This window comes from Sus scrofa, chromosome 9, assembly GCF_054392235.1.
Source record: "Sus scrofa isolate SSC_HxYL_T2T_F1_AM1 chromosome 9, Sscrofa_HxYL_maternal_Yorkshire_Landrace_v2.0, whole genome shotgun sequence".
Lineage (NCBI taxonomy): Eukaryota > Metazoa > Chordata > Mammalia > Artiodactyla > Suidae > Sus > Sus scrofa.
This window is the reverse complement of record NC_139391.1, coordinates 6,008,182-6,035,914: the sequence shown is the minus strand read 5'-3', so window position 1 is coordinate 6,035,914 and position 27,733 is coordinate 6,008,182. Positions and strand designations below refer to the sequence as shown.

The 27,733-nt window shown below is 46.5% G+C and overlaps 1 protein-coding gene and 2 pseudogenes across 8 annotated transcripts in view; 2 read left to right on the top strand and 1 right to left on the bottom strand.

The window, feature by feature from the left end:
* Window positions 1-27,487, top strand: part of LOC100524754 (olfactory receptor 52B4-like) — a 66,553-nt gene extending 39,066 nt beyond the window's left edge. Inside the window, exons 1-4 of one of the 8 annotated variants that reach the window (XM_084975101.1) lie at window positions 19,007-19,246; window positions 19,674-19,822; window positions 20,060-20,697; window positions 22,661-27,487. In XM_084975101.1, coding sequence (XP_084831227.1) covers window positions 22,775-23,719 — 945 coding nt within the window. In that variant the 5' untranslated portion in view covers window positions 19,007-19,246; window positions 19,674-19,822; window positions 20,060-20,697; window positions 22,661-22,774 and the 3' untranslated portion in view covers window positions 23,720-27,487. Of the gene's footprint in view, window positions 1-18,985; window positions 19,247-19,384; window positions 19,530-19,673; window positions 19,823-20,059; window positions 20,698-22,660 lie in introns of those variants that run through there. The other 7 variants (XM_084975102.1, XM_084975104.1, XM_084975103.1 and 4 more) reach the window with 7 other exon arrangements.
* On the top strand, window positions 14,937-15,607 carry LOC100524945 (RNA polymerase II subunit A C-terminal domain phosphatase SSU72 like protein 3 pseudogene; annotated as a pseudogene).
* Window positions 17,215-18,852, bottom strand: LOC146399695 (polyadenylate-binding protein 4-like; annotated as a pseudogene).
* Window positions 27,488-27,733: the final 246 nt, after the last annotated feature.

Below are 27,733 nucleotides of genomic sequence, written 5' to 3'. Positions count from 1 at the left end.
ACAAAGGTCCTATTTAGATTAAATATCTGCACATTTGCTACCTTGTCATCATAAAATTGATTCCCAGGGGTTCCTGTTGTGGCTCAGCAGTGACAAACCCGAATAATATCCATAAGGATGCGAGTTGGATCCCTGACCTCACTCGGTTGGTTAAGGATCCGGTGTTGCCGTGAGCTGCGTGAGTTGTAGACACGGCTCAGATCTCGTGTTGCTGTGGCTGTGGTGCAGGCCGGCAGCTGCAGCACTTTTTTGACCCCTAGCCTGGGAATTTCCATAGGCCTCAGGCGCGGTCCTAAAAAGACAAAAAATAAAACAAAATTGATTCCCAGATTAATTTTTCTGCAGGAAGTTTCCCTGTAGACCTCATCTGCTGGGAACTGTGGCAGTTCATCTCAGGATGCAAAACTTGTATGGATGTTGGTAGGTGGATACTCCGTTTATTAAAAGTACATGTTACAGAAGAGAAACTGTCCTGGAAAATGAAACTTCCTCCCTGGTCACACATATTTTGCACTGATAATGATGACTTATCCTTGTGAAAGTCACTCTGACCAGCCTGTAAGTTGTGTGTGTTGTATTTTAGTGAGAAAAGTTTTTCATCTTTAAATTTAGATTTTTCTCCTTGCCGGGGTTTTGCAAATAAAACATCACCTCGATCACGGAGCAGAATCTACTCCCGCATCCCAGCCAGGGCTCTCTCGTGGCTGAGGGTTACAGGTGTGTCAGGACAGGAACCTCAGCTTCCTGGAATAATAAAACTGTTTCCTATGTGGGTGTTTCATCTTCTCCTTTAAAAAATACTCCTGGAGTTCCCGTCGTGGCGCAGTGGTTGAAGAATCCGACTAGCAACCATGAGATTGCGGGTTCGGTCCCTGCCCTTGCTCAGTGGGTTAACGATCCGGCGTTGCCGTGAGCTGTGGTGTAGGTTGCAGACGCGGCTTGGATCCCGCGTTGCTGTGGCTCTGGTGTAGGCTGGTGGCTATGGCTCCGATTCGACCCCTAGCCTGGGAACCTCCATATGCCGAGGGAGCAGCCCAAGAAATAGCAAAAAGCCAAAAAGCCAAAAAAAAAAAAAAAAATACTCCTATAGGAAGCTTTAAAGCTCAGTGGCAAGATAATTAAGTCAGTCAAAGTCACTGTATTTACATTTCTGGGTTAGCATGGGAATAATCCTGTATATTGCTTACTTTATCTTGTAATATGTAAGAGAATTTGGCAGACCAGAGTACTGGACAGATATAGTACTTAACAGATGCCAACGTTCATTTTTTTTTTTTTTCTTTTTAGGGCCGCATCTGTGGCACATGAAAGTTCCCAGGCTAGGGGTTTAATCAGAGCTATAGCTGCCGGCCTAGCAGTGCCAGATCTGAGCCATGTCTGCGACCTATACCACAGCTCACAGCAATGCCGGATCCTTAACCCACTGAGCAAGGCCAGGGATTGAACCCGTGTCCTCACGGATACTAGTTGGGTTCGCTACTGCTGAGCTATGATGGGAACTCCCCAGATTCCAACTTTTAAATGCATGTATGAGTAACTGCTGTAGAGTAATTTTTAAATTTTTTTATTATTAGAGTGTACTTGATTTACAGTATTGTGTCAATTTCTGTTGTACAGCACAGTGACCCAGTTACTGTGTGTGTGTGTGTGTGTGTGTACATTCTTTTTCTCATATCATCTTCCATTGTGGTCTACCCCAAGAGATTGGACATAGTTCCCTGGGCTGTACAGTAGGACCCCATTGCTTATCCATTCTAAAGGTAATGGTTTGCATCTACCAACCCAAACTCCCACCCCATCCCACTCCTTGCCTCCTCCCCACTGGCAACCACAAATTTGCTCTCATGTCCATGATCTGTTTCTGTTTTAGAGATAGGATCATCTGTGCCGTATTTTAAATTCCGCATATAAGTGATATCCTGTGGTATTTGTCTTTCTCTTTCTGACTTACTTCACTTAGTATGAGAGTCACTAGTTCCATCCACGTTGCTGTGAATGGCATTATGTTGTCATTTTTTATGGCTGAGTAGTATTCCATTGCATATATGTACCACATCTTCTTTTTTATTTTGCCTTTTTTTTTTAAGGGCCACACCCACAGCATGTGGAGGTTCCCAGGCTAGGGGTCAAATCGGAGCTGTAGCTGCTGGCTTACACCACAGGCCACGGCCACAGCAATGCAGGATCTGAGCCATGTCTGCCACCTACACTAGAGCTCACGGCAATGCCGAGTCCTTAACCCACTGAGCGAGGCCAGGGATCGAACCCATGACCCATGGTTACTAGTCAGATTTGTTTCTGCTGCACCACAACGGGAACTCCAGTGCCACATCTTCTTAATCAATTCATCCGTCCATGAATATTTAGGTTGTTTCCATGTCTTGGATATTGTGAACACTGCTGCAGTGAGCATAGTGGTGCATGTATCATTTTGAATGAAAGTTTTGTCCAGGTGTGGGATTCCTGGGTCATATGGTAGTTCTATATTTAGTTTTCTGAGGAAAATTCATACTGTCTTCCACAGTGGTCATACCAATTTGCATTCCCACCAACAGTGCAGGAGGGTTCCCTTTTCTCCACACCCTCTCCAGCGTTTGTTATTTGTAGACTCGTTCATGATGGCCATTCTGAGGTGTGGGGTGTTAACTCATGGTCGTTTTGATTTGTGTTTCTCTCATAGTTAGTAATGCTGAGCATTTTTTTCATGTGCCTACTGGTCAACTATATGTCTTCTTTGGAGAAATGTCTTTTTAGGTCTTCTGCCCATTTTTTGATTGGGTTGTTTGTTTTTTTGTTGTTGAGTTTTATGAGCTGTTTGTATATTTTGGAGATTAGGCCCTTGTCTAGTGCATCATTTGTGAAGATTTTATAGAGTGATTTTAAATTTAAGGGTATAGTAAAAGTCTAGTCAGTTTACTTTTGAGAGAACTTTCCATTTACCATAATTCTAAAATAACTTTATTAGATTATAGTTATTTTTTAGAACTCCATAAGACACTCTTAGATTCCAAAGCAATTTATGCACTTAAAAAGGAAATAAATCAAAACTCAGAAATGTATAAATATAGCTTAAGCTTTTTAGGGAAATTTAATAAAATAGGTTGTGTTGGCCCCTTAAGAGACTTGTAAAAGAATAAGTTCTGTCAGTTGAACTTAAAATATCAGAAGTAGTGAGATTTCTTAGTATGTAAAGACTTAATGCACTGAAAACTTATAATGAAAGAAAGAAGTTAAAGTTAGAAAAAGAAATGGAAAGACAGTCAGTGTTTATGAAGTGGAAGAATTAACGTTGTTAAAATGTCCGTGCTTCTCAAAGAGATGTGCAGATTCAGCGTAACCCCATCCCGATCCCCAAACCATTCACATAGATGCAGAAAACGTAATCTTAAGATTAACATGGGGAGTTCCCGCTGTGACACTGTGGAAAGGAATCCAGCTAGTATCCACGAGCATGTGGGTTCAATCCCTGGGCTTGCTCAGTGGGTTGGGGATCTGGCGTTACTGTGAGCTGTGGGGTAGGTTGCAAATGCAGTTCAGATCATGTGTCCCTGTGGCTGTGGTGTAGGCTGGCAGCTGCAGCTTGGATTTGACTTCTAGCCTGGGAACATCCATATGCCGTAGGTGTGGTCTTAAAAAGAAAAAAAAGAAAAAAAGATTAATATGGAACCTGAAAAGATCCTGAGTAGCCAGAGCAATTTTGAGCAAGAAGAATAAAGTTGGAGACGTGATACTCCCTAATGTCCATATATTACAAAGCTCCAGTTATGGTACTGGCAGATACTGTCAACTCATCTTTAACAAAGGGGCCAACAACATACAATGGGGAAAGAACAATCTCTCTTTCAATAGATAGTATTGGGAAAAAGATATCAATATCCAAAAAAAAAAAAACCACAAACAAACAAACAAACCAAACAAACCTTGGACCCTTATCTTGAGTCAACTATTGATGTTAAAAGGGTCAAACCATAGCACTTTCTGTTTTCTGTAAGAAACTCAAAGAATTCACATGAACAAATGTAGGTTTTAAAAAGTTCAGTTCATGGATTTCCTAGAGTACACTAGGTACAAATTATTGTCACCTGGGTTCTTGAAGTAATTTGGAAATAAACAAACTGCGTTTAGCCCCAGAAATACAAGGTCAAGTGTCTACTGATTTCACATTGAAAACGTGAAGACATCCTCTCGTGGCGGAGTGGGTTAAAGGATCTGGCATTGCCTTGGTCGTGGCTCTGGCTGTGCTTGGATTCAACCCCTATCCTGGGAACTTCGTATGCCGTGGGTGCAGCTATAAAACTAAAGTGGCGAATACATACTTTTTAAATAGAGGTCTAGAAGTAACTGAAGAAAGACATAAGAAAACTTTGAGGGCAAGAGATGTTTTCCAGAACAGCCTATAAAATATGGGAAAAGGTAGTAATGATAAAGACATTTAACATATTCAAAACATTAATGACTGTAGGAGAAAAAATCTTTTTTTTTTTCATTATCATAGATTTTACCTTTTTTTTTTTTTATTTTCCCACTGTACAGCAAGGGGGTCAGGTTATCCTTGGATGTATACATTGCAGTTACAGTTTTTTCCCCCACCCTTTCTTCTGTTGCGACATGAGTATCTAGACATAGTTCTCAATGCTATTCAGCAGGATCTCCTTGTAAATCTATTCTAAGTTGTGTCTGATAAGCCCAAGCTCCCGATCCCTCCCACTCCCTCCCCCTCCCATCAGGCAGCCACAAGTCTCTTCTCCAAGTCCATGATTTTCTTTTCTGAGGAGATGTTCATTTGTGCTGGATATTAGATGCCAGTTATAAGTGATATCATATGGTATTTGTCTTTGTCTTTCTGGCTCATTTCACTCAGTATGAGATTCTCTAGTTCCATCCATGTTGCTACAAATGGCATTATGTCATCCTTTTTTATGGCTGAGTAGTATTCCATTGTGTATATATACCACCTCTTCCGAATCCAATCCTCTGTCGATGGACATTTGGGTCTTTTCCATGTCCTGGCTATTGTGAATAGTGCTGCAATGAACATGCAGGTGCAAGTGTCTCTTTTAAGTAGAGCTTTGTCTGGATAGATGCCCAAGAGTGGGATTGCAGGGTCATATGGAAGTTCTATGTATAGATTTCTAAGGTATCTCCAAACTGTTCTCCATAGTGGCTGTACCAGTTGACATTCCCACCAGCAGTGCAGGAGGGTTCCCTTTTCTCCACAGCCCCTCCAGCACTTGTTATTTGTGGATTTATTAATGATGGCCATTCTGACTGGTGTGAGGTGGTATCTCATGGTAGTTTTGATTTGCATTTCTCTTATAATCAGCGATGTTGAGCATTTTTTCATGTGTTTGTTGGCCATCTGTATATCTTCTTTGGAGAAATGTATATTCAGGTCTTTTGCCCTTTTTTCCATTGATTGATTGGCTTTTTTGCTGTTGGGCTGTATAAGTTGCTTATATATTCTAGAGATTAAGCCCTTGTCCGTTGCATCATTTGAAACTATTTTCTCCCATTCTGTAAGTTGTCTTTTTGTTTTCTTTTGGGTTTCCTTTGCTGTGCAAAAGCTTTTCAGTTTGATGAGGTCCCATGGGTTTATTTTTGCTCTAATTTCTATTGCTTTGGGCGACTGACCTGAGAAAATATTCATGATGTTGATGTCAGAGAGTGTTTTGCCTATGTTTTCTTCTAGGAGTTGGATGGTGTCCTGTCGTATATTTAAGTCTTTCAGCCATTTGGAGTTTATTTTTGTGCATGGTGTGAGGGTGTGTTTTAGTTTCATTGCTTTGCATGCTGCTGTCCAGGTTTCCCAGCAATGCTTGCTGAATAGACTTTCTTTTTCCCATTTGATGTTCTTGCCTCCCTTGTCAAAGATTAATTGACCAGAGGTGTCAGGGTTTATTTCCGGATTCTCTGTTCTGTTCCATTGGTCTGTCTGTCTGTTTTGGTACCAGTACCACACTGTTTTGATGACTGTGGCTTTGTAGTATTTCTTGAAGTCTGGGAGAGTTATGCCTCCTGCTTGGTTTTTGTTTCTCAGGATTGCTTTGGCGATTCTGGGTCTTTTGTGGTTCCATATAAATGTTGGGATTGTTTGTTCTAGTTCTGTGAGAAATGTCCTGGGGAATTTGATAGGGATTGCATTGAATCTGTAGATTGCTTTGGGTAGGATGGCCATTTTCACAATATTGATTTTCCCAATCCAGGAACATGGAATATCTTTCCATTTCTTTCCATCTTCTTTGATTTCTTTGATTAAGGTTTTATAGTTCTCGGCATAGAGGTCCTTTACCTCTTTGGTCAGGTGTATTCCGAGGTATTTGATTTTGTGTGGTACAATTTTAAAAGGTATCGTATTGTTGTATTCCTTTTCTAATGTTTCATTGCTGGTATACAGAAATGCAACTGACTTCTGAATGTTAATCTTATATCCTGCCACTTTGCTGAATTTATGAATCAGTTCAAGGAGTTTTGGGGTTGAGTCCTTAGGGTTTTCTAGGTATAGAATCATGTCATCTGCATACAGTGACAGTTTGATCTCTTCTCTTCCTATATGGATGCCTTTTATTTCTTTGGTTTGTCTAATTGCTGTGGCTAAGACTTCCAAAACGATGTTGAAGAGCAGTGGTGAGAGTGGGCATCCCTGTCTTGTTCCAGATTTGAGTGAGAAGGCTTTCAGTTTTTCCCCATTGAGGATTATATTTGCTGTGGGTTTATCCTAAATGGCTTTGATTATATTCAGGAATGTTCCCTCTATACCCACTTTGGTGAGGGTCTTGATCATGAATGGATGTTGAACTTTGTCAAATGCTTTTTCTGCGTCTATTGAGAGGATCATATGATTTTTGACTTTTTTTTTGTTAATGTGGTGTATGATGCTGATTGATTTGCGTATGTTGAACCATCCTTGTGAACCTGGGATGAACCCAACCTGGTCATGGTGTATAATTTTTTTGGTATGTTGTTGGATTCGGTTGGCTAAGATTTTGTTGAGAATTTTGGCATCTATATTCATCAATGATATTGGGCGATAGTTTTCTTTTTTGGTGGTATCTCTGCCTGGTTTTGGAATGAGGGTGATGGTGGCCTCATAGAATGTCTTTGGGAGTATTCCTTCTTCTTCAACCTTTTGAAAGAGTTTAAGGAGGATGGGCACCAATTCCTCTTTATATGTTTGATAAAATTCACCTGTGAAGCCATCTGGTCCTGGACTTTTATTTGTAGGGAGTGATTTTATGACCTCTTCAATTTCATTTCTAGTGATCGGTCTGTTCAGTTGGTCTGTTTCTGCTTGATTCAGTTTTGGCAGGCTGTAAGATTCTAGAAAATTGTCCATTTCTTCCACATTGTCAAACTTGTTGCCATACAGTTGTTCATAGTATTCTCTTATGGTTTTTTGTATTTCTGCTGTATCTGTTGTGATTTCTCCTTTTTCATTTATAATTTTGGTGATTTGGGTTCTTTCTCTCCTCTTTTTAGTGAGTCTGGCCAGGGGTTTATCAATTTTGTTCACCTTTTCAAAGAACCAGCTCTTGGTTTTATTAATTTTCTCTATTGTTTTTTGAGTCTCTATTTTATTGATTTCTTCTTTGATCTTTATAATTTCCTTCCTTCTGCTGACTTTAGGACTTTTTTGTTCTTCTTTTTCTAATTCGTTTACGTGGAGGGTTAAGTTGTCAATTTGGCATCTTTCTTCTTTTTTGAGAAAGGCCTGGATTGCTATAAATGTCCCTCTGAGCACTGCTTTCGTAGCATCCCATAGATTTTGAGAGGTTGTGTCTTCATTATCATTTGTTTCAAGGTAGTTTTTAATCTCCTTCTTGATTTCCTCATTGACCCATTGGTTTTTTAGTAGCATGTTGTTTAGTCTCCATGGAGTAAGTTTTTTCTCTTTCCTTTTCCCATGGTTGATTTCTAATTTCATGGCATTGTGGTCAGAGAAGAGACTTGAGATAATTTCTATGCTCCTAAATTTATTGAGATTCGCTTTGTGTCCCAATATGTGGTCGATTCTTGAGAATGTTCCATGAGCATTTGAGAAGAATGTGTATTCTGATTTTTTTGGATGTAGTGTCCTGAAGAGATCAATTAAGTCTAACTTTTCTATTGTTTCCTTTAGGATCTCTGTTGCTCTATTGGTTTTCTGTCTAGAGGATCTGTCTACTGATGTGAGGGGGGTATTAAGGTCTCCTACTATGATTGTATTCTCATCAATATCTCCCTTTATGGCTGTTAATATTTGTTGTATGTATCTGGGTGCTCCTATGTTTGGGGCATATATGTTGATGATAGTAAAATCCTCTCCTTGGATGGATCCCTTAATCATTAAATAGTGTCCTTCTTTGTCTTTCTTTATGTCTTTTGTTTTAAAGTCTATTTTGTCTGATATGAGCGTTGCGACTCCTGCTTTTCTGTCATGTCTATTGGCGTGAAATACTTTTCCCCACCCTTTCACTTTCAATCTATATGTATCTTTTGTCCTAAGGTGAGTTTCTTGTAGGCAGCATATTGAAGGTTTTTGCCTTTTTATCCACTCAGCCACCCTGTGTCTTTTGATTGGGGCATTCAGTCCATTGACATTTAAGGTGATAATTAATAGATGATTATTTATTGCCATTTGAACCTCGTGTTCCAGTTGATTCTATGGTTCTCCATTCTTCCTTTTTTTTTTTTTTTTCTTTTTGGTTGGATGGTCTCCTGTTATTATCTGCTTGAGTGTATTTTTTTTTTCATTTTTTGCAAATGCAATATTTGGTTTTGGCTTGTGGTTGCCCTGTTTTTTAAGTATGCTAACCCCTTCCCATAATTGTGTGTTTTAGCCTGATGGTCCTGTAAGTTCAATCACTTCATTACTATATTAAAATTAAGAAGAGAGACATACATACAAACAAAAAGGGTTATTTACCTCCTAACATCCCTTGCCCACATTTTATGGTTTTGATGACTCTTTTATTTTTTTCTTTTTAATTTTACTTTGTTTGAAGCATGTTCATGATTACATCTGTATGCTGGCTTATTTGAGTGACTGCTCTCTGATTGCAGTTTCCTCAGTCCTAGTTCTTCCTCTTCTTCTTCTTCTTTTTCTTTTTTTTTCTTTTCTTTTTTCTTCCCTTTCCTTCCTTTCTTTTTGGTTTAGAGAAGCCCTTTCAATATTTCCTTTAACCTGGGTGTTGTGTTGCTGTATTCGTTCAGTTTTTGTATGTTGGAAAACATTTTTATTTCCCCTTCTATTTTAAATGATATTCTTGCTGGATAAAGTATTCTAGGTTGCATATTTTTTCCTTTGAGCACTTTAAATATCTCTTGCCATTCCCTCCTGGCCTGTAGTGTTTCTGTAGAGAAATCAGCTGATAATCTTATGGGGTTCCCTTGTAGGTAACATTCTGTTTTTCTCTTGCTGCCTTTAGGATCCTCTCTTTATCACTAACTTTTGCCATTTTTATTATGATGTGTCTTGGTGTGGGTCTGTTTGGGTTCAGTTTGTTTGGGGCCCTCTGTGCTTCTTGTATCTTGAACCCAGTATCCTTTAGATTTGGGAAGTTTCCATCGATAATTTCTTCAAATATATTTTCCATCCCCTTATCTTTTTCTACTCCTTCTGGAATTCCTATCATGCGTGGATTGGCCTGCTTTATATTATCCCATAGGTCTCTTATATTGCTTTCCAGTTTTTTGATTCGGTTTTCTGTCTGTTGACCGGATTGAGTGATTTCCATGATTCTACCTTCCATATCACGGATTCGTTTTTCTGCATGATTCATTCTGGTTTTTACTGCCCCTAGTTCAGTTTGCATCTCTGCAAATGAATGTTCTAGTTTTTCTTGGCTCCTCCTTATATTTTCTAGCTCCTTTCTGAGGGTATCTGCATTACTGTTCATATCTTCTCTGAATTCCTTCAGTATTTTCCGTATTTCTCTTTTGAACTCCAGGTCTGTCTGACTGCAGAGATCTGTTTCATTGTTGACTGTTTTAGGTGAGTTCTCCTGTTGGTTTGACTGGGGGTGGTTTCTCAGCTTCTTCATCTTGCTTGTTGTTTTCTTTCTCCTGAGGGAGTTGTACTCTCTGTGATCAGGCAGTGTTTGCCTTGTCACTGCCGTGGAATATTTCCTGAGGGCTGGCGTTGTTGGTCAATCTTTTTTGAGGCAGTGTGGCTTTTCTGGAGTGTTGATGGGGCTAACAGTGTTTCTTTGAAGCAAAGGAGGACTTCCTGAGGGCAGACAGGACTTGGAGGTCCACCCCACGATGGTAGCAGATTTCACCTGGTCATGCAGAGCTTGCTCTGGTGTTTTTAGGCTGTGGGGTTCTTTCAGGGGGTTGGCGGTGTTGGGCAGCTGCTCTTCAGGGGTGCATCACCCCCTGGGGGCTGGAGCAGCTATCTGGGTCACTGAGAACCTAAGAGGCTCTTCCCTAGGGCAGCCCAACTCAGAAGGACAGCCTGAGAATGTAGGCGGTTCTTTTCACAGTCTGGCCGAGCGTGTTGCAGCTTTTCTGGGCTGCAGGGGCTCTTCCAGGGGGCTGCTGGTGCTGAGCAGTTATTTCACGGGAGTGGGGCACCCCCTGGGAGCTTGGGCGGGTAGCAGGGCCATTGGAGACCCACGAGGCTCCTCCCCAGGGCAGCCCGACTCAGAAAGACCGTCTGAGATCTTTTGCCGACTCAGCCAGGCTTGTTGCAGCTTTTCTGGGCTGCAGGGGGTCCTGCCTGGAGCTGGCAGTCCTATGCAGCTGGTCCACTAGGTCTCAGCACCCCCTGGGGTCTTGGGCGGGTAGCAAGACCCTTGGAGACCCAAGAGGCTCCTCCCCGGGGCAGCCCGACTCAGAAAAACCGTCCGAGAATATGGCAGATCTATTCACGGCCTGGCTAGGCTTGTTCTAGCTTTTCTGGGCTGCAGACCTTTTCTCGGGGGCTGGTGTTGTTTGGTGCTGCTCTGCGGAAGTGTAGCCCCTCCAAAGGGCAACCAGGCCTGTGCAGGGACAGCCGCTGTGGTGGTAGGCTTCAGGCAATTGTTGAGGCCAGCCCTCCTGGATGGCAGGCAGCCCCAGGTCCGGCGAGAGCGTAGGGGGTGGCGGGGGTGGGGGGAGGGAATGCACTGGGAAGCACAGCTTTCTGCTAGCTAGCAGGCCTGTAAGCTTGCTGTGGTGTGGGGGGTATTCTATGGGGACCCACCCCTTCTTCTCTCCCCTCCCCAGCATGGGCGCAGACCAGACTCTTCTCCCAGGTTCCCTCTGAGGTGGCTTTCCACTTCCCCGTCCCTAGAGTATTGTTCCCTTCCTCTGCGACAGCTTTGTTTTCTAGTCTCCCAGGCAGTCTCTGCCTTGTCAAATGGTTTCGAGACCTCCCAAGCAGTTTCCGCTCTGCCCCGCCCCCCTAGCCCGGGGACTAATCTCTGGAGCCGAGGTCTCGGTGCCCAGCCCCCACCCAGGCGTCTCAATTTTTGGTGACTGTGCCCGTAGTTCAGATGGTCCATTGGGTTCTTGATCGGCTTTTCCGTACTCCAACTTACTGCTACACTCTTCTCTGCATCTGGGGATTCCTCTGGTTTGTTTGATCTTTCGCCCGGTAGGTGACTTTCCAGGGTGCGGGATCCCTTTCTCCTCCGCAGTTCCCTTTCGGGAGCGCCCGTCCCGCTCGGATTCACCTTCTCTCACTCTCCTCTTTTCTCCCGTTCTGCCCAGTAATGTCACGAACTTCTTGCCGTTATTGGAGTTTAGGTTCCTCTGCCAGCGATTGGTTGCTGTTCTGTGCGAGTCATTTCTTCTGTAGATGTGCTTTTTTTGTTGTGTTTGTGGGAGAGGGCGAGCGTGTCCCCCTACTCCTCCGCCATCTTGTCCTCCCCCCCAGAAAAAATCTTAATAAACACTAAAATGAAATTCATTTGAGGTTAGCTAAAAATGAAAACATCAGAGGTAGTGAAGAGTTTAATAGTGGTTGGACGTGGCAGAGAAATGAAACCCTACCTGCCCTCTAAGGTCTTTCTAGAAGCACTGCAGACACCAGGAGGGCCTGTGGAGCGGCCCCTTCCCACTTCTCTAGCTCTTAGTGTCTCCCCTGCGGCTGTCACAGTGCTGGCACAACTTGAACAAGACCTCCTGAAGGCTCAGAGATCAACAAAGAGAGACTTGGACAGGATCAGAAATACCGGTTTCCCCTGCTGTCTGAACGGAGAGGCACCCTATGAAGCCTTTTGCAAGCCTGAAAGGACATAAGGCAAAGAGCATCCCCGCTTTCTAAGAGTCCAAGTTATATCACTCTGTGCAAAGACCTGCATGAGTACCTGTTTACGGTCCTGAAGGAAATCCCAGGAGGATTTTCGCTTTTATGAAAAAAGCCATTCCTGTATGAATGCAGGTCTTTCCTAAAGGCAAAGTGGCATATGATCAACTATTTGAAAACCTGAGGGAAGCAGGGGACCTAGGTACCAGCTTGTAAAGAACTGCACTGTTGACTATCTGATGACAGGAAGTCCCGTCCTGGCAGGTCAGCTGTGAGGCTAAGTGTTTGGTCTAGATATTCCCCACCTTCAGAGGAGAGGGGCACATTTCAAGCCGTCACTTAAATCCAAGAGCTGCTTCCTCATATACCCTACCCCATGTACTGTCAACAGCTCAGAATTTCCTGAATGGTAGGGACGGTTTGCCTGGGACCTTGCTGGTGTTAGCACTGAAAGGCTGCATCCCAGGAAACCTCTCAGTCCTGGACAAGCTGGAATAATTGGTCACCCTCCCTGTGGGATAAGGACATCAAAGCCCAGAGAAGGGAAGTCCCTGGATAAATGGGGGCTGGCCGGGGGGGGGGGGGTTGAGGGAATAACTCAGGTCCCCTGTCTCCCAGGGAACAGTGATTTTCTTTTTTTTTTTTGTCTTTTTTTTTGGTCTTTTTTGCCATTTTCCTGGGCTGCTCCCGTGGCATATGGAGGTTCCCAGGCTAGGGGTCAAATCGGAGCTACAGCTGCTGGCCTACACCAGAGCCACAGCAACGCAGGATCCAAGCCGAGTCTGCAACCTACACGACAGCTCACGGCAACACTGGATCCTTAATCCACTGAGCAAGGGCAGGGATCGAACCCGAAACCTCATGGTTCCTAGTCGGATTTCGTTAACCATTGAGCCATGATGGGAACTCCCGGAACAGTGATTTTCAAGCTAAGCTGTGACATCAAGGAAATCCAAGAATAATGGGAAGAGCCCAGCTTGGGGATGTAGCGTCAGGCAGTGGAGAGCTGAGCCTCCTTATGCCCAGTGCTGTGGTTTTCTCAGGCAGGTGGTCACTTGTCATGCAGGTCTGAGGGGCCACGAAGGAAACATACAGCGGCTGCTGGTCCTCATTCCTCTAGTCCAACACTGCCTTCCAGCCAGCCCTGGACTCATTTCTGAGGTTAAAATCTGAACTGGGGACTAGAATTCACTTGAGAGTCTCGTGGACCTGCCTGGGGATGAGAGCAGCTGGAGCTCAGGAAGCTGGAGAGGAAGCAGAGAGAAAAAATAATTCTGAATACTCCCTGTAAATGGATTTTTATTCCTTGTACAGAATTACAGTGTTTATTATGGGAGGCAAAACTTTGGAAATTTCATGTAGAAAAAAAATTGATAGACTGATACACTGGTTCCTCCATTGGTATGTTCACAGCTTGTTTCACACATTCTTCATTTTGGGTTTTAAACATGTAGGGACATGTTTTTATTGCATGAAGACCTTGATTTTCGTGCACCTCTACTCACCGCAGTGTTCCAGCTGTATACTCGGTGGCATCTTAACATGGGAACTTCTCTTCCAACTCTCTGGCTGTCCTTCAGCTTAGAAGGTCAAACAAGAAACTGCTGTCAGGAGTTCCCATTGTGGCACAGCGGAAAGGAATCCGATTAGGAACCACAGGATCCGAGCCGTGTATGCGACCTACACCACAGCTGACCGCAACGCCGGATCCTTAACCCACTGAGCAAGGCCAGGGATCGAACCCGAACCCGCAGCCTCATGTAGTTATATTCGTTTCTGCTGCACCGCGACGGGAACTCCTCCTTTTCTTGTTCTGATAATTTTTTATCAGGACCTGTCATGAGTAACTCTTGAAGTTGTTGCTTCATCTTTATTGTCACTGCCTTACTTCAGACGTATATCATTACTTGCTTGGAACAAACAGTGGTTTTGCACTGCATTCGCCAAAGCTTAATACAGAACTGACTCAGGAACTAGTGGAAGCAGAAGGGACAGGCCTCCAAACAGCTTTTACTCAGACAGCCTACTTTTATCTGTATCCTTGGTTCTATGTAAAAATTGCATCTGAAAGTGTTCACTTTAAAACATAATTCGAAACCTTTCATGCATTCAGAAAATACTGACCAATGGAGTTCCCATTGTGGCTCAGTGAGTGAAGAACCGGACTAGTATCCTGGAGGTCATCCTTAGGTCATGGAGGAGGCCAGCGACAAGCCTGCCAGCTGGTCTTCTTTGTCTAAGAGCAATACAAGCGTCTGCCCCCTCCCCGCAACAGGGGACCAGGTTCAGTCCAACAGGAGACTCCAAGATGCTCCCCCACGGGGCGGGGCGTGGGTGGGGCGATAGGCGGTCCTTGCAGAGCAGAGGTTCCAGGATTTAATCACCGCATTGGTCACATGAGTGGACTCGGGCCTCTGATTAGAGCCCATTGTGAAAACCCAATCAAGACTTAAGCCAATCCTCCATCCAGAGTTCTCCGCCCAGCCGGGGAGGTGCCTCCATATAAACACTGGGTGAAAACCCAATCAAGACTTAAGCCAATCCTCCATCCAGAGTTCTCTGCCCAGCCGGGGAGGTGCCTCCATATAAACACTGGGTGAAAACCCAATCAAGACTTAAGCCAATCCTCCATCCAGAGTTCTCCGCCCACAGTGGGGAGGTGACTCCATATAAACGCAGTCCCTGGTCTTGGACACCTTCTGGTGGGAAGCGCTGGAGCCAGGCGGCGTCTCCCTGGCTTCAGAGAGCCCTCAGCCGCTGCAGCCCACCTGCCTGCCCGCGTGCCTGGGTCCCACGGAGCCGCCCGGCCCCATGCCATCCTCGGCCCCGCTCAGGGTGGCCGTGGTCTGCATGAGCAACATGAACAGGAGCATGGAGGCCCACAGCATCCTCAGCAAGAAAGGCTTCCGCGTCAGGTCCTTCGGAGCGGGCTCCATGGTGAGGCTCCCGGGACCCGCCCACCACCGCCCGGTGCTCTACAGCTTCCGCACCCCTTACCGGCAGATGCGCAGGGACCTCGCGTGGCTAGACCCAGACTGCTATCGAAGGAACGGCATCTTACATCTGCTGGGGAGAAACGAGCGCATCAAGCCATGCCCGGAGCGGTTTCAGGACTGCAGAGAAGCCTTCGATGTCATCTTCACGTGCGAGGAGAGCGTCTACGACAGGGTGGTGGGCCACCTGTGTGCCCGGGAACAGGAGACGTGCCAGCCCGTGCACGTGATCAACGTGGACATGCAGGACGACCTGGAGGACGCCACGCTGGGGTCGCTGGTCATCTGTGAGCTGTGCCAACGCCTGCAGCAGGCGGACGACATGGAAGACTGCCTGGCCGAGCTGCTCCTGGGGGTGGAGCGGAAAACCGGCAGGAGCTTTCTCCACACCGTCTGCTTCTACTGAGGGCCTCGGCGGGCGGGCTCGAGCTTCTTGGTCAGTAAGAACGTGTGCATGGACTTGGGGGCCAGGTGCTATGCTCTGTGAGACGTGTCTCCAGACCCCTTTCTGCTCAAATCCATTTGTATGATTTTTTTTCCAGGCCCACCCCCTGCCCCAGGGAAGGAAGTGGATGGGAAGAGCCTCTCAGGGGAACAGGAACCCGGACCCCCGTGGTGATAAAAACCCTCCCAGCGCTGAGGACAGTTGTCCAGGCCCTTTCCCCGCAAGAATCAGTTCTGGGCTCGCGGCGTCCCCCGAGGGAGTTCCCATCAGGGACTGTGCAGCTGCGCCAACCGTGGCTGATCCTCCTGTCCCCTCCCTTCACCCCATCCCTTCGGTGGCGCCAACCTGCCTGCTGGTCTTCGAGGGCTGGCCGAACCCAGTGCTTCTCAGTTCTTTTGGCACGTGGTCCTCCCCTCTGGTCTAGGTTATGGTTCAAGCCCAGGATCCTTCTCTTTGGTGTCTATTAGAGGCTTTAGGTCTGCGTCAATGTGTGCAGTGAAATTGTTTCTCATACTACACAGTATATCTTCATCCTGAGTTTTCTACACACGGTCCGCCTTTTCTGAGGCTGTGGCTGTTTTGGGCTCCTTTTTCAGTAGAACTTTTTTTTTTTTGGATTTTTTCAGTCATTTGTATTTTTTGAGATATGTTTCAATCCCTTCCACTAATTTCATTATGTATTCCTCTGTGTTATTTGTAAGGATTAAATAAAATGTTTACATTTTTATGTAGTCTAGGTTCATTTTTTCCTTTGTCCTGTCATCCTAGCCATGTAACTTTTTATAACATGGGCATACTTCCCCCCACCCCCGCCCGCCACGTAAGGTCATAGTGACTTACTCTTCTTTTTGCAGTGCTCACCTGGACTTTGCATCTTGCTCACCTTTATGTGAATTGTCAGTATGTCATTTTGATTTTAGGTCCTTTGTCTCAATAGCTTATATGATTGTGCCTTCAACTTCTAAGAGGTGGAACAGTTCTCAGAACTCAGGAGACTCTGTCTCCCAGGTTGTAATCATTAGTTGGCTGGCATTAAATTCTCTTTTTTCTTTCTAACGTGATTGTTTATTGAATTTATTCAGTATCAAGAAAATCATTTCATGGTAAAGTGGACCAGGAGTGTTAACAGTCCTAAAAACATGTAAGTGTGGGTGACATTTTTCTAGGTACTTAGGCAGAGGTAACAATTCACAGAGCGGACATTGCCGAGTAAGGAATTTACCTGCATTTTCAGATGATCAAACCAGAGTTTATATTGGAGTACTGAGGAGTGATTTACTGAAGGATAGGCAGTGAGCAAAGTTCCTTATACAGGCTGTCACGTCCTTCCCCGCCACCACCATCATTCTGGAGCCTGTAGGGGAGAATTAGTTTCTTGACTTTTCTAGCTTCGAGAAACTAGCTACATTCCTTGTTCAAGACCCTCTTCTGTCTTCAGCGTCAGACATGGAGGGTTAAGTTGTCACATGCCATTGGTCTGATCCTTTTTTTCCCTGCTTCTCTCTTTCATATTTTAAGCCCCTTGTCATTACATTTTGCCCGTGTAAATAATTCAGGTTGATCTTATGTTAAGTTCCCTGGATTAGGAACTTAATTTCATCCGTACTCTTTAATTTTAAAGTGCACCGCTTGCCCACACTTGGAGGCTGTTCCTTGTGGAAATATACTAGAATGAAACAACGGAGGTTACTACGAACATATGCCTGGTTACTTCTTCGTTGGCACAAAATTTGGGGACCTCCTTTGTACTTATTTTTTTTTTTTTTTTTTGTCTTTTTGCCATTTCTTGGGCCGCTCCTGCGGCATATGGAGGTTCCCGGGCTAGAGGTCGAATCGGAGCTGTAGCTGCCAGCCTACGCCAGAGCCACAGCAACGCAGGATCCGAGCCGCGTCTGTGACCTACACCACAGCTCACGGCAACGCCGGAACCTTGACCCACTGAGCAAGGGCAGGGATCGAACCCGCAGCCTCATGGTTCCTAGTCGGATTCGTTAACCACTGCGCCACGACGGGAACTCCCCCTTTGTACTTATTAATCACACAACATAGTATATCAAAGTTAAAATTATAGGCCATCACTCCTTTTTTTTTTTTTTTTTTTTTTTTTTTTTTTTTTTTGTCTTTTTACGGCCACATGTGCAGCATATGGAAGTTCCCAGGTTCTCTGGCTAGGGGTCAGATCAGAGCTGCAGCTGCCAGCCTACACCACAGCCACAGCAATGCAGGATGCTAGCCATGCATGTGACCTCCGCCACAGCTCATGACATAGCTGGATCCTTAACCCCCTGTGGGAGGACGGGGAACAAACCCCCATCCTCTTGGATGCTTGTTGAGTTGATTACTGCTGAGCCACAGTGGGAACCCCTAGGCCATCCCTTTTTAAAACTTACATGTTGCTCAATGTTGGTGGTATATTAAGGTTTTCTTTTTCTAATGTAAAGGAATAGAGTGTCTTTCTACTTGTGGATGGCTTTTTGTCCTTCCTTCCTTCCTTCCTTTTTTCTTTTTTGTCTTTTTAGGGTCAGACCCATGGCATATGGAGGTTCCCAGGCTAGGGGTACATACCAAACTGGCTAAAGAGCTCCCCCAGACTCTCATCATCTGCCTCTTCCCCCCAGTTTTTGATAGAAACATTGGTGAACGCCTTTGCTTTGGCTCCAGACTTGGCTTCCCACTCTTTTCCAGACTCGAATCTACCCACGCACACTCTGTGGTCTTTGAGGCGTAAGCCGTTCATCTTTGCGATGATGGCCTTGTCAGCAGCCTCTTGGGTCTTGCCGTGGCCGAAGGCAGACCCCTTAGCGGCGCTCTCCCCGCACACCACCTTGCAGGACAGAATGTTTCCGAAAGCAGCGGAAGTATCATACGGTGCCTTGTTACCTACGGATTTGTCCAAGTTCTGGAGGAAGACGTTTCCCATGCCAGATCTTCTCAAAGAGGGATCCCTCTGAGACCACAGGACACGGATTGGCTTTCCGTTAATGCCATCAAAGTGCCTGGTATCCAAGGCCCACTCAGCGTCAGGGTCAGCCGGCTGCTGGAGGTTGCTGTGGGCATAACCCAGGGAGTGGCGGCAGTGCTCTTAGGCCAGCTAGCTGGATGGACAGCACAGGCCCCGCAGGACTGAGCTTTCAGAACAGCATGGCCTCGCTGGTGTCCGAGTGGAGGTCACCCACGTACAGGGAGGCCATGGGGTAGCTGCCCATGGGGTAGCATTCATCTCGCCAGCCCCCCCAGCCCCCACCGCCAGGAGGGCTTCTTAGGGGGACCGCCCAGGACAAATGGGGCTCTGGTTCGAGACGTGGCCCGCGCTGCGGCCCACAGGTGGCAGTGACGCTCAGAGAAGCTGGACTGGGCTCTGAGGACCCGAGCGAGAGGAGTTCGAGGAGGGCCTGGAGACGCCAAAGCGCAGGCAAAAGGCTCTCAAAACCCACAAGGCCCTCCCTCTCGGGGAGTTTGGAATTTTCAGCTGCCCTGGTAGGAAGCCCCCAGTTTCAACCAAAGGCAAACGATTCTAACGGGGACTCCCCGCCAAATGACAGCACTTCTTCAGGAGGCACCCCCATGGTGCTCACGGTGGCCTCGGGACAGCGTTTCTCTGTAAATACAGGCCTGGGCTCTGGGCGGCGGGCGCTTTAAGGGGAGCGCGCGCGGGGGGCGGGGGTGCCGAGAAGGAACCCGGCTCTTTGCCCGGGCGATCTGGGGAGCCGGGGCGGGCGAAGGGCCAGGGGCCGCGCCACGCGGGCGCGGACGCAGATGCGCTGGGGGCGAGCCACGCACCGCCGGACTGACGGACGGGGACCGACGGACGCCCAGGGGCGGCGGAGGCGGCTGCGGGCAGGCGGGAAGCGGGCAGAAGTGACTTCCCCGCGGGTCCCCAGGAGCAGTCTCCTTCCTTTCCTCCCTGCCTCCCTCCCTCCCTTCTTCCCCCTCCCCTCCGGATTTTAAAGCCTGTTCTTTTCCTCCTTCCTTCCTGTCTGTCTTTCCCTCTCTCTTTCTTTTTAACCTTCTCTCTTGTTTTCTTCAGGATGCCAGGCCCGGAGTGGCGAAGGCTGCAGCGACCCGCCCTTCTACGGAGCGTGGCATCCACTTGAGACCAGAGTCCGTCTCCCTGGGCCCAGGTTGATGACAGGTTAAGGGACAAACCTTTCTGAGAGGCCTACTTCATCTTTGCAGGTACTTTCGTGGTAGGAACATGAGAAAATTCTGGTCCCTATATGTTTGCCATGCAGGATGCACTGCAAGTTTTTTTTTTTTTTTAAATTATGGGCTATGTTCCCATTTGTAATAGGTGTGATATTTTTAGGCCACGAAGTCCTGGGGGGGTAAAAAAAGTATTTTTCTATTGCAGAACCAATATATATGTATTGCTAATATTTATTAAGTGATTATTATGGGCTAACACCTTTGTAGGTACCAACCCTGAATCCTAAGCCCTGGAAGAAAAGATACTCTAGGCCGGTAGAGGAAATAAAAAGCGTCACAGGTGTCAAGAATCACAAGTGTTCTACGCATTGGGGCCTGGACATTTTTGTCCCCTTGGGAACAAAATAAAGACTCGTTCTTGATGATGCAGAAAGTGAATCTTACCCCTGCTCCAGGGTTAAGTATAACTCTCATCATCCTTCCCGTGAAGAACAAAAGTTTGAAAATCGTCTTTGCATATTGAACGTAGGCACCGATGGAGCAGAGGGAGCGTCACTTTAGTCGTCGTTCGTTCATCTCCGTAGCAATGGCAGTGGCGTCTTAAAGCAGGATGGTTGCCGGAAAACATCCCGAATGTAAACACTCCGTGTGGGACGGAGAGCAAAGCATGTGGGGAGGATGAGGAGAGAAACTGGCCAGGAAGAGGCCAGGGGGCGGGGGGCGGTGCCCTCAGGATGGACTGAGGACGGGGTCTGGGCTGTTGGGGCAGAGATGACTGTCCCTGGGGCCTTGATGCAAGAGCCGCCCTCGAGGGCTCTCCTGAAGAAGGATAAGTAGCCCAGCCCCAGCAAGCTGAACTTCATCACCAATGGCGCCACATGTTTCCGGAGACTCCTTCGAGGCGGGTGAGTGCTTTAGACACCTGTGGGAGGGGTGGGTCAGGACCAGGGTAAGGCGGGGCTGGTATTAGGTCCCAGGCAGGTCAGAGGGGACAGGCTTCTTAGAGGCTGTTGCAACGTGGGCTCAAAGAATGGTGGAGACCGAAGGCGTCCAGCTGGTGGGTTACGGCACCTGCAGAGGGCAAGGTCTGGGAAGGGAGGTGAGAGTGTGCAGGCAGCGGAGGTGAATGGAGTCGATAAATAAGACCAGTAATCCGATATATGACGAGTGTCCTGATACTGAGACTGGAGGTGAAGACCCGAAAAGAGACTGACTGCGACTGAAGAACCGTCTGTGATGTGATAAGAGCCCTGAGAGTGACAAGGACCTATGCTGGCTTCCTAAAGGGGGGGTGGGGTGGGGAGCAGACCCGGCCCTTTCAGGCAAGAGTGAGAAGACAGCTCTTGAGTGGAGGCATTTAGGATGAACTTGTGTCAGGCCCAAGTCGCTGTAACTTGGTCCGGGGACCAGTGGAAGGGGGCAGTCGTCTCCCTGAACTGCCTGGCCCCTCTCGCTGGCTCCAGTTTATAAAATTCCTCCGCGACTCCCCTTCCCCAGTCTCGGGTCCGTCACCAGCTTCCCTCATCTGCCCTCCTCCCCAGCCCTGCTTTAGTTGATTCCTCTTCATGACCTCTTCCTTCTTGCTGGTTTTCGTGTTTCCTTGCTGTGTCGGGTCCCTGTCCTCCGACCGCTCAGGAGCCGTCCCACCTGTTTTCCGATGGGAGGTCAGCTGTCCTGTCGCAGAGCAGCCGCGTACCCTGGGAGAGACAGGGCTGTGAGCTGGACGCGCTGCCTGGATCCTTTCGATTGGTGACTCAGATGTCAGGACACTTTCTCCCAGCACTTGGAGGAGGGGAGTAGGGTAGATTTTCTTCTCAGGAAGGAAGACAAGGGGCGCCAAGAGAGGGATTGAGTGGAAGAAATAATCTTAATGAGCGTGAGATACAACGTTGCCACAGAGCTAGAGATTTTCAAATACCCCTTTCTCAGGGGGAATTAACATTTGTTTCCAATTCTTCAACCTTTCCGCTTACAAACTTGGTTTTCCCTTAAACCAAGGACCTTAGGACTCAGGCCAATTCCCCCCCCCACCCCGCATATTCCCAGTTGATCAGAGGGGGACTGGGTTACTGAATGAATGAATGTACACTAAGATCTAAATGATAACATTCCCTGGGCAGAAAAATCTTCAAAATATCTCCCGTCTTGCCTCCTAGCAATAACGCCTTATTTTCCACTTCTAGTTGTTTCTAAACTTAGTTCCCTAATGTGTGAGCCTGAGCAGTGCTTCGCCTCAGGCACATAGGCTCTGTTAGTGTTATTCCTTACAGATTTCTTGACTCCTGGAGTTCCCTGGTGGTTCAGTGGGTTAAGGACCTGGCATTATCAGTGCTGTGGTGCGGGTTCCGTCGCTGGCCTGAGAACTTCTGCAAGGGCAGTCAAGTCAAAACAAAACAAAAAGATCTCTTGAATCCCTGCACAACTGTGCAAATCATGTGTGGTCAAGCCAGAGAGATTTCACGTCTCATTTCCATCAATTAGGCCACATACGCATGTCCAACCACCTGCACAGCTTGCTTCAGTATGTCTTCTGCTCAGTCACCTAGATCTGAACAAACACTGCATAAATATGCTGTACTTTGATTGGAATGGTCACACGTTTTTCTGTGGCCTCCTTTTGTTTTCATTCTTCTCCTTATGATACCCTATCCATCACACGTTCAAGTTGAAATTCAAGAAACATCTTGTTACAGTGTTTTAGGATACATGTAATGACTTCCTTTGTAAACTCATAACCCTCTGTTGGTGGAGGAAATTGTGTTTTGCTTCTTTGGAAATAGGCGTATCTTTTCATTAGACTGCTGCTCCTTGAAGCAGAGAACACATTCTCTTGACTTTTTACGTGTCTTCTTCTTTGCATGTTCAAAGAGGATGGAGAGGGTGAGAAGTGCCAGAGTCTCCGGGTGACTTCACAAAGAATGAAAATCTGTTTTCATCTCAGCCTGTGACCATGAGGTGACGTCTCTGGTGGTGCCCGCAGGTATGCTTTCCTTTAACCGCACTGGGGTCAGCCACACCGTCTTCTACTTGCTGGGCATCCCCGGCCTTGAGGACCAGCACCTGTGGATTTCCATCCCCTTCTTCATTTCCTACGTCACCGCCCTGCTTGGGAACAGCCTGCTCATCTTCCTCTTCCTCACGAGGCGCAGCCTGCATGAACCCATGTTCCTGTTCCTGTGCATGCTGGCCGGGGCCGACCTGGTCCTGTCCACCTGCACAGTCCCTCAGGCCCTGGCCATCTTCTGGTTCCGTGCTGGGGAGATCTCCCTGGATCGCTGCATCACTCAGCTCTTCTTCATCCATTCCACCTTCATCTCCGAGTCAGGCATCCTGCTGGTGATGGCGTTTGACCGCTACGTTGCCATATGCGACCCTCTGAGATACACCACTATTCTGACACCCCCGCTGATTGGGAAGATCGGTGTTACCATCCTTCTGAGAAGTTATTGTACTATTTTCCCCATCATATTTCTTTTGAAAAGGCTGACGTTCTGCCGAAGTAATGTCCTTCCACATACCTGTTGTGAACACATCGGCTTGGCCAAATATGCGTGTAATGACATTCGAGTGAACATCTGGTATGGATTTTTTGTCATCGTGTCAACGCTTGTCTTAGATGTCCTGTTAATTTTTGTGTCCTACATGCTGATTCTCCGTGCTGTCTTCCACATGCCTTCCCAAGATGCTCGTCACAAAGCTCTCAACACGTGTGGCTCCCATGTTTCTGTCATCATCCTCTTTTATGGGCCTGGATTCTTCACCACCCTGACTCAGCGGTTTGGACGCCACATCCCAGCTCATATCCACATCTTGCTGGCCAATGTCTGCGTGCTGGTTCCCCCGATGCTGAATCCCATCATTTATGGGATCAAGACCAAGGCAATTCGAGAGCAGGTGGCTCTGATGTTTTCCCCAAAGCAGAAATAACTCTGGAGGAGGAACAGAATTTTGAGCTTCTAGCTGTCTGTGCTGTGGACAGTGGATGTGGTAGATGGAGACACAAGTGGGAAAGTGACTAGTAGGAAACAGCTCAGTGAAATCAGTTTCCAGAGAAGGGTACACAGTAATAAGTCTTATTGCTTTGTGTCTTCTTTCCCTGGCTCATGTTGGTTTAATTCATAGGCTCAGCCAGAGACCCTAAGAGTGTGGAGGAGGATTTTTCCTGTCCTCTGGATTCCACTTTAGCGATGAGGAGGTCGGCCTGATGTTGTCAGGTGATGTTTGAGAGTGTTAAGAACTAGAAAGTCAGGGTGTGATTCAGGATTTAGAACGTGAGTGATCCTGATGTTGACTGTTAGGGTTTTGGTACATGGACTCAGACTGCAATGAACTGGATTCAGCTTTTGGATAGTGGCAGTGTCGCCAGTGTGTCCAACATTAAAGGCTAGTTGATAGCTGATGAGTTCCCACTGCCACACTTCTCAGTGCAGGGACTTTCAAAGAGTGAGTTTTATTACAGCGTTTATTCCAAGTATTTGTTAAAAAGAACCCATGTGCTGTTTCAAGTCATCAGGCCTCAAAAATCTCGCTTTTAATTAATCATTCAACAAATGCTTATTGGATGACCCTTAAGGCCTGGATATTGTGCTAGGCACTAGGTAACACTGCAAGCTAAAGCATCCGCAGTACCCACCCTCGAGATGTTTTAGTCTAATGAGGAAGATGAGAATCAGGTTTTCTCACCCATGTTTGCACTTCCATGAGCGCCTTAGGGTTTCAAAGGAAATGTTGGTAGGTTCTGGAAGGGAGCACGGGTTCCCTTGAAGGACATGAGTTCCGATAGCTGAGGAGACCATTGAGAGTGTGTTTGTGGATAAGGTGGAGACAGAGAACTCTGAAGGGAGCAAACACAGCCCGTGCAGAGACACTGAGGCTAGATAAAGCCTGGTACCTTCAAAGAACGCAACGATCCCTAATGTGCCTTTCTGACAGGTAGGATTAGAACCCTTTCCATGTTTCTTCAAACGAGGGGAGCCCTGGCCGTTTGTAGGCAAGGGCCCTTCCTGATGATTTGTGTGTTTTGGAAGCGGTCTTCCTTTCTCTGTCTGCTCTGAGTCCTCTGGTGGACGGGGCAGAGCAGCAACAGAGGCTTGAGGGCCTGTCAGGCAGGTGAGGTTGTGGAGTGGAAGGCCTTTCCTTTGAGAGATCTAATCTGGAAGCACGTCAGCCTGCACTGGGACCTGAACTGTCCTGGTGGTGGCTCTGTTTTGTGTAACTTCTCTGGCTTTAGTGTTCCAAGCGTGGGTATCAGTGTAGCTGCTTTGGCATCCTCTGGAAGCCTGTTGGGAATGTGCCATCTTGGATCCCCTTTGGTTTAATGAATCAGACATTGCCTGTCAGGAAGATTCTCAGGTTATGTGAATACTGGTGAATTGAGTGACGCTCCTTAAGGCAAACGATTCCTGACTTTGGTTGCATGTTCGGTACTCTTGCTAACTCGAGGAGCTCTTTCTATCTAGTTCTCATCGTCAGAGACCCAGACATAATATTTCCCTGAATCGAATGAGCTTTACCAGCTCTCCAGCCACTTCTAATATCCAGTGATGTACCTGAGAGTAAGGATGGGTCTTGATATTTTCAGAAATGTCTGCCTTCCATAAGGCAGTTGTTCTCAAGCTTTTGTGTGCATCTGAATCACCTGGGGGGGTTTTGATAACACAGATGTGGGCTCCAGCCCCCCGTGTGTCTGACTCAGCAGGTCTGGGGTCCCTATTTTCATTTTTCTCAAGTTACTACTCGATGCTGGTGTGGGGAGTGCACTTGTAGAAGCCGTGTTTCAGAGTGTGTAATGATTTAGGGAAGTTTGCCACTAACTATTACCTCCCATGAGAGAAGGATGAAAGATGCAGTCTAGGGTTTATAGATTTGTCACTGTACCAGTATAACGTCATGTTTATCTATCCTTTTTGTTTGATATTTCCTTTGTAATTTCTCCATCTATCGCATTCACTTGAACTTATGATACACATGAAAATTAAAATAATTTTAAATATATTACATTTCCATGTGCAGATGCTCAGAAATTGCTGTATTTGAAGTGATAAAAAGTAGGTAGAAGTTTGCATCAACTCCTCAGTGTTCTTTAGTGTCATGATTTTAAGAGCATTTGTCAAGAAAAAGGTATGTAGGAGGCTGCAAATAGGAAAGGAATTTATTTGCTGTCTTAACTGCAATTCTGGCGACACGGTTTGCTATAGCCTTAAACGAAACTGTTCCAGGGAAGTGAAAAAGTTTGGAGCTTTTGAAGACAAGACACTGTGAGGTTAGAAGTTGCCCGGGTGGGAGTTCCCTCTTCGCTGATCCCAACTCGCAATCCATGAGGATGTGGGTTCAATCCCTGGCCTGGCTCAGTGAGTTAAGGATCCAGCATTGCCATGGGCTGTGGTGTAGGTTGAAGATGTGGCTTGGATCTCACATTGCTGTGGCTCTGGCATAGGCTGGCAGCTACAGCTCTGATTTGACCCCTTGGCTGGGAACCTCCATATGCCTTGGGTGTGGCCCTAAGAAGCCAAAACAAACAAAAAATAAAAATAAAAAAAGACAGAAGTTGCCTGGGTAGAATGGTGATGGTCCCTGATGGGGGTCAGAAACTATTTGTCCTTAAGGCATCACAAGATATTATAAAGTAGGTTCTGCTCGGTAGATGGGCTGATAGGAGTTATTTCTAGAGTAAGGGTCCAATAAACCTTTCAGTGTTTGGCAGATATTGTGGATGACTCCATCAGGTCCAAAGGTCCGGTTCCATCCAGTCTGAGACAAGTTTAAGTCACACTGCCCCAGTGGCATCCTGGTTCCACTTTGGAATATTCTCTTAGCAATAGTGAGAAGATTCGGGTTCACTTCCACATATGAACTGCCTAAGCTGCTGTGGTGTTGGAAGTCTACCCTCCGCTCAGCAGGGACATACTCAGCGTGTGATGTCTGCAGTGGTGAACAGGTTTAGGAGTTCTGGCGTAAAACGTGCACAGTCTTCCTGTAACTTCCGCAAGTACATTTGTACAATATCCGACTGTGTATTAGATGTAGAGGTTTACACTGTGGAAAACAGTATGGAGAGTCCTCAGAAAACTAAACATAGAACTACCATTCGATCCAGCAACCCCACTCCTGGGCATCTATCCAGAGAAAACCACGACTTGCAAAGACACATGTACTCCAATGTTCATTGCAGCACTCTTTGCAATAGCCAGGACAGGAAACAACCTAAATGTCCATCGACAGGGGAGTGGATCCAGATGATATGGTACATATACACAATGGAATATGACTCAGCCGTTAAAAAGAACGAAATACCAGCATTTTTTTGCAACGTGGATGGACCTAGAAATTATTATGCTAAGTGAAGTCAGCCATACAGTGAGACACCAACATCAAATGTTTTCACTGACATGTGGAATCTGAGAAAAGGACAGACGGAACTTCTTTGAGAACAGATGCTGACTCACAGACTTTCAAAAACTTACGGTCTCCAGAGGAGACAGTTTGGGGGGTGGGGGATGTGCTTGGGCTGTGGGAGGGAAATCCTGTGAGATTGGATTGTGATGCTCATTATACAACTAGAGATGTGCTAAATTCGAGTCCTTAAAAAAAGTAGATGTAGAGGAGTAGTGGCTCTAATCACTTTCAGGGTTCTCATGATCGTATTACGTTCTCTGAGTAGATTGGATCAATACAGAACTTGATATTTCCCATGTACCATTTTTTTCTCATTCTTAAAGTTTTATAGAGGTAGAGTTGATTTACACTGTGCTAATACTTCCCCGAACCAGGTTTGATCCCTGCTCTTGCTCAGTGGCTTAGGAATCCGGTGTTGGGGTGAGCTGTGGTGTGGTTTGCAGATGAGGATGGGATCCTGAGGTGCTGTGGCTGAGGCGTAGGTCAGTGGGAACCTACCTGGGAACCTCCATATGCCATGGGTACGGCCCTAGAAAGACAAAAAAA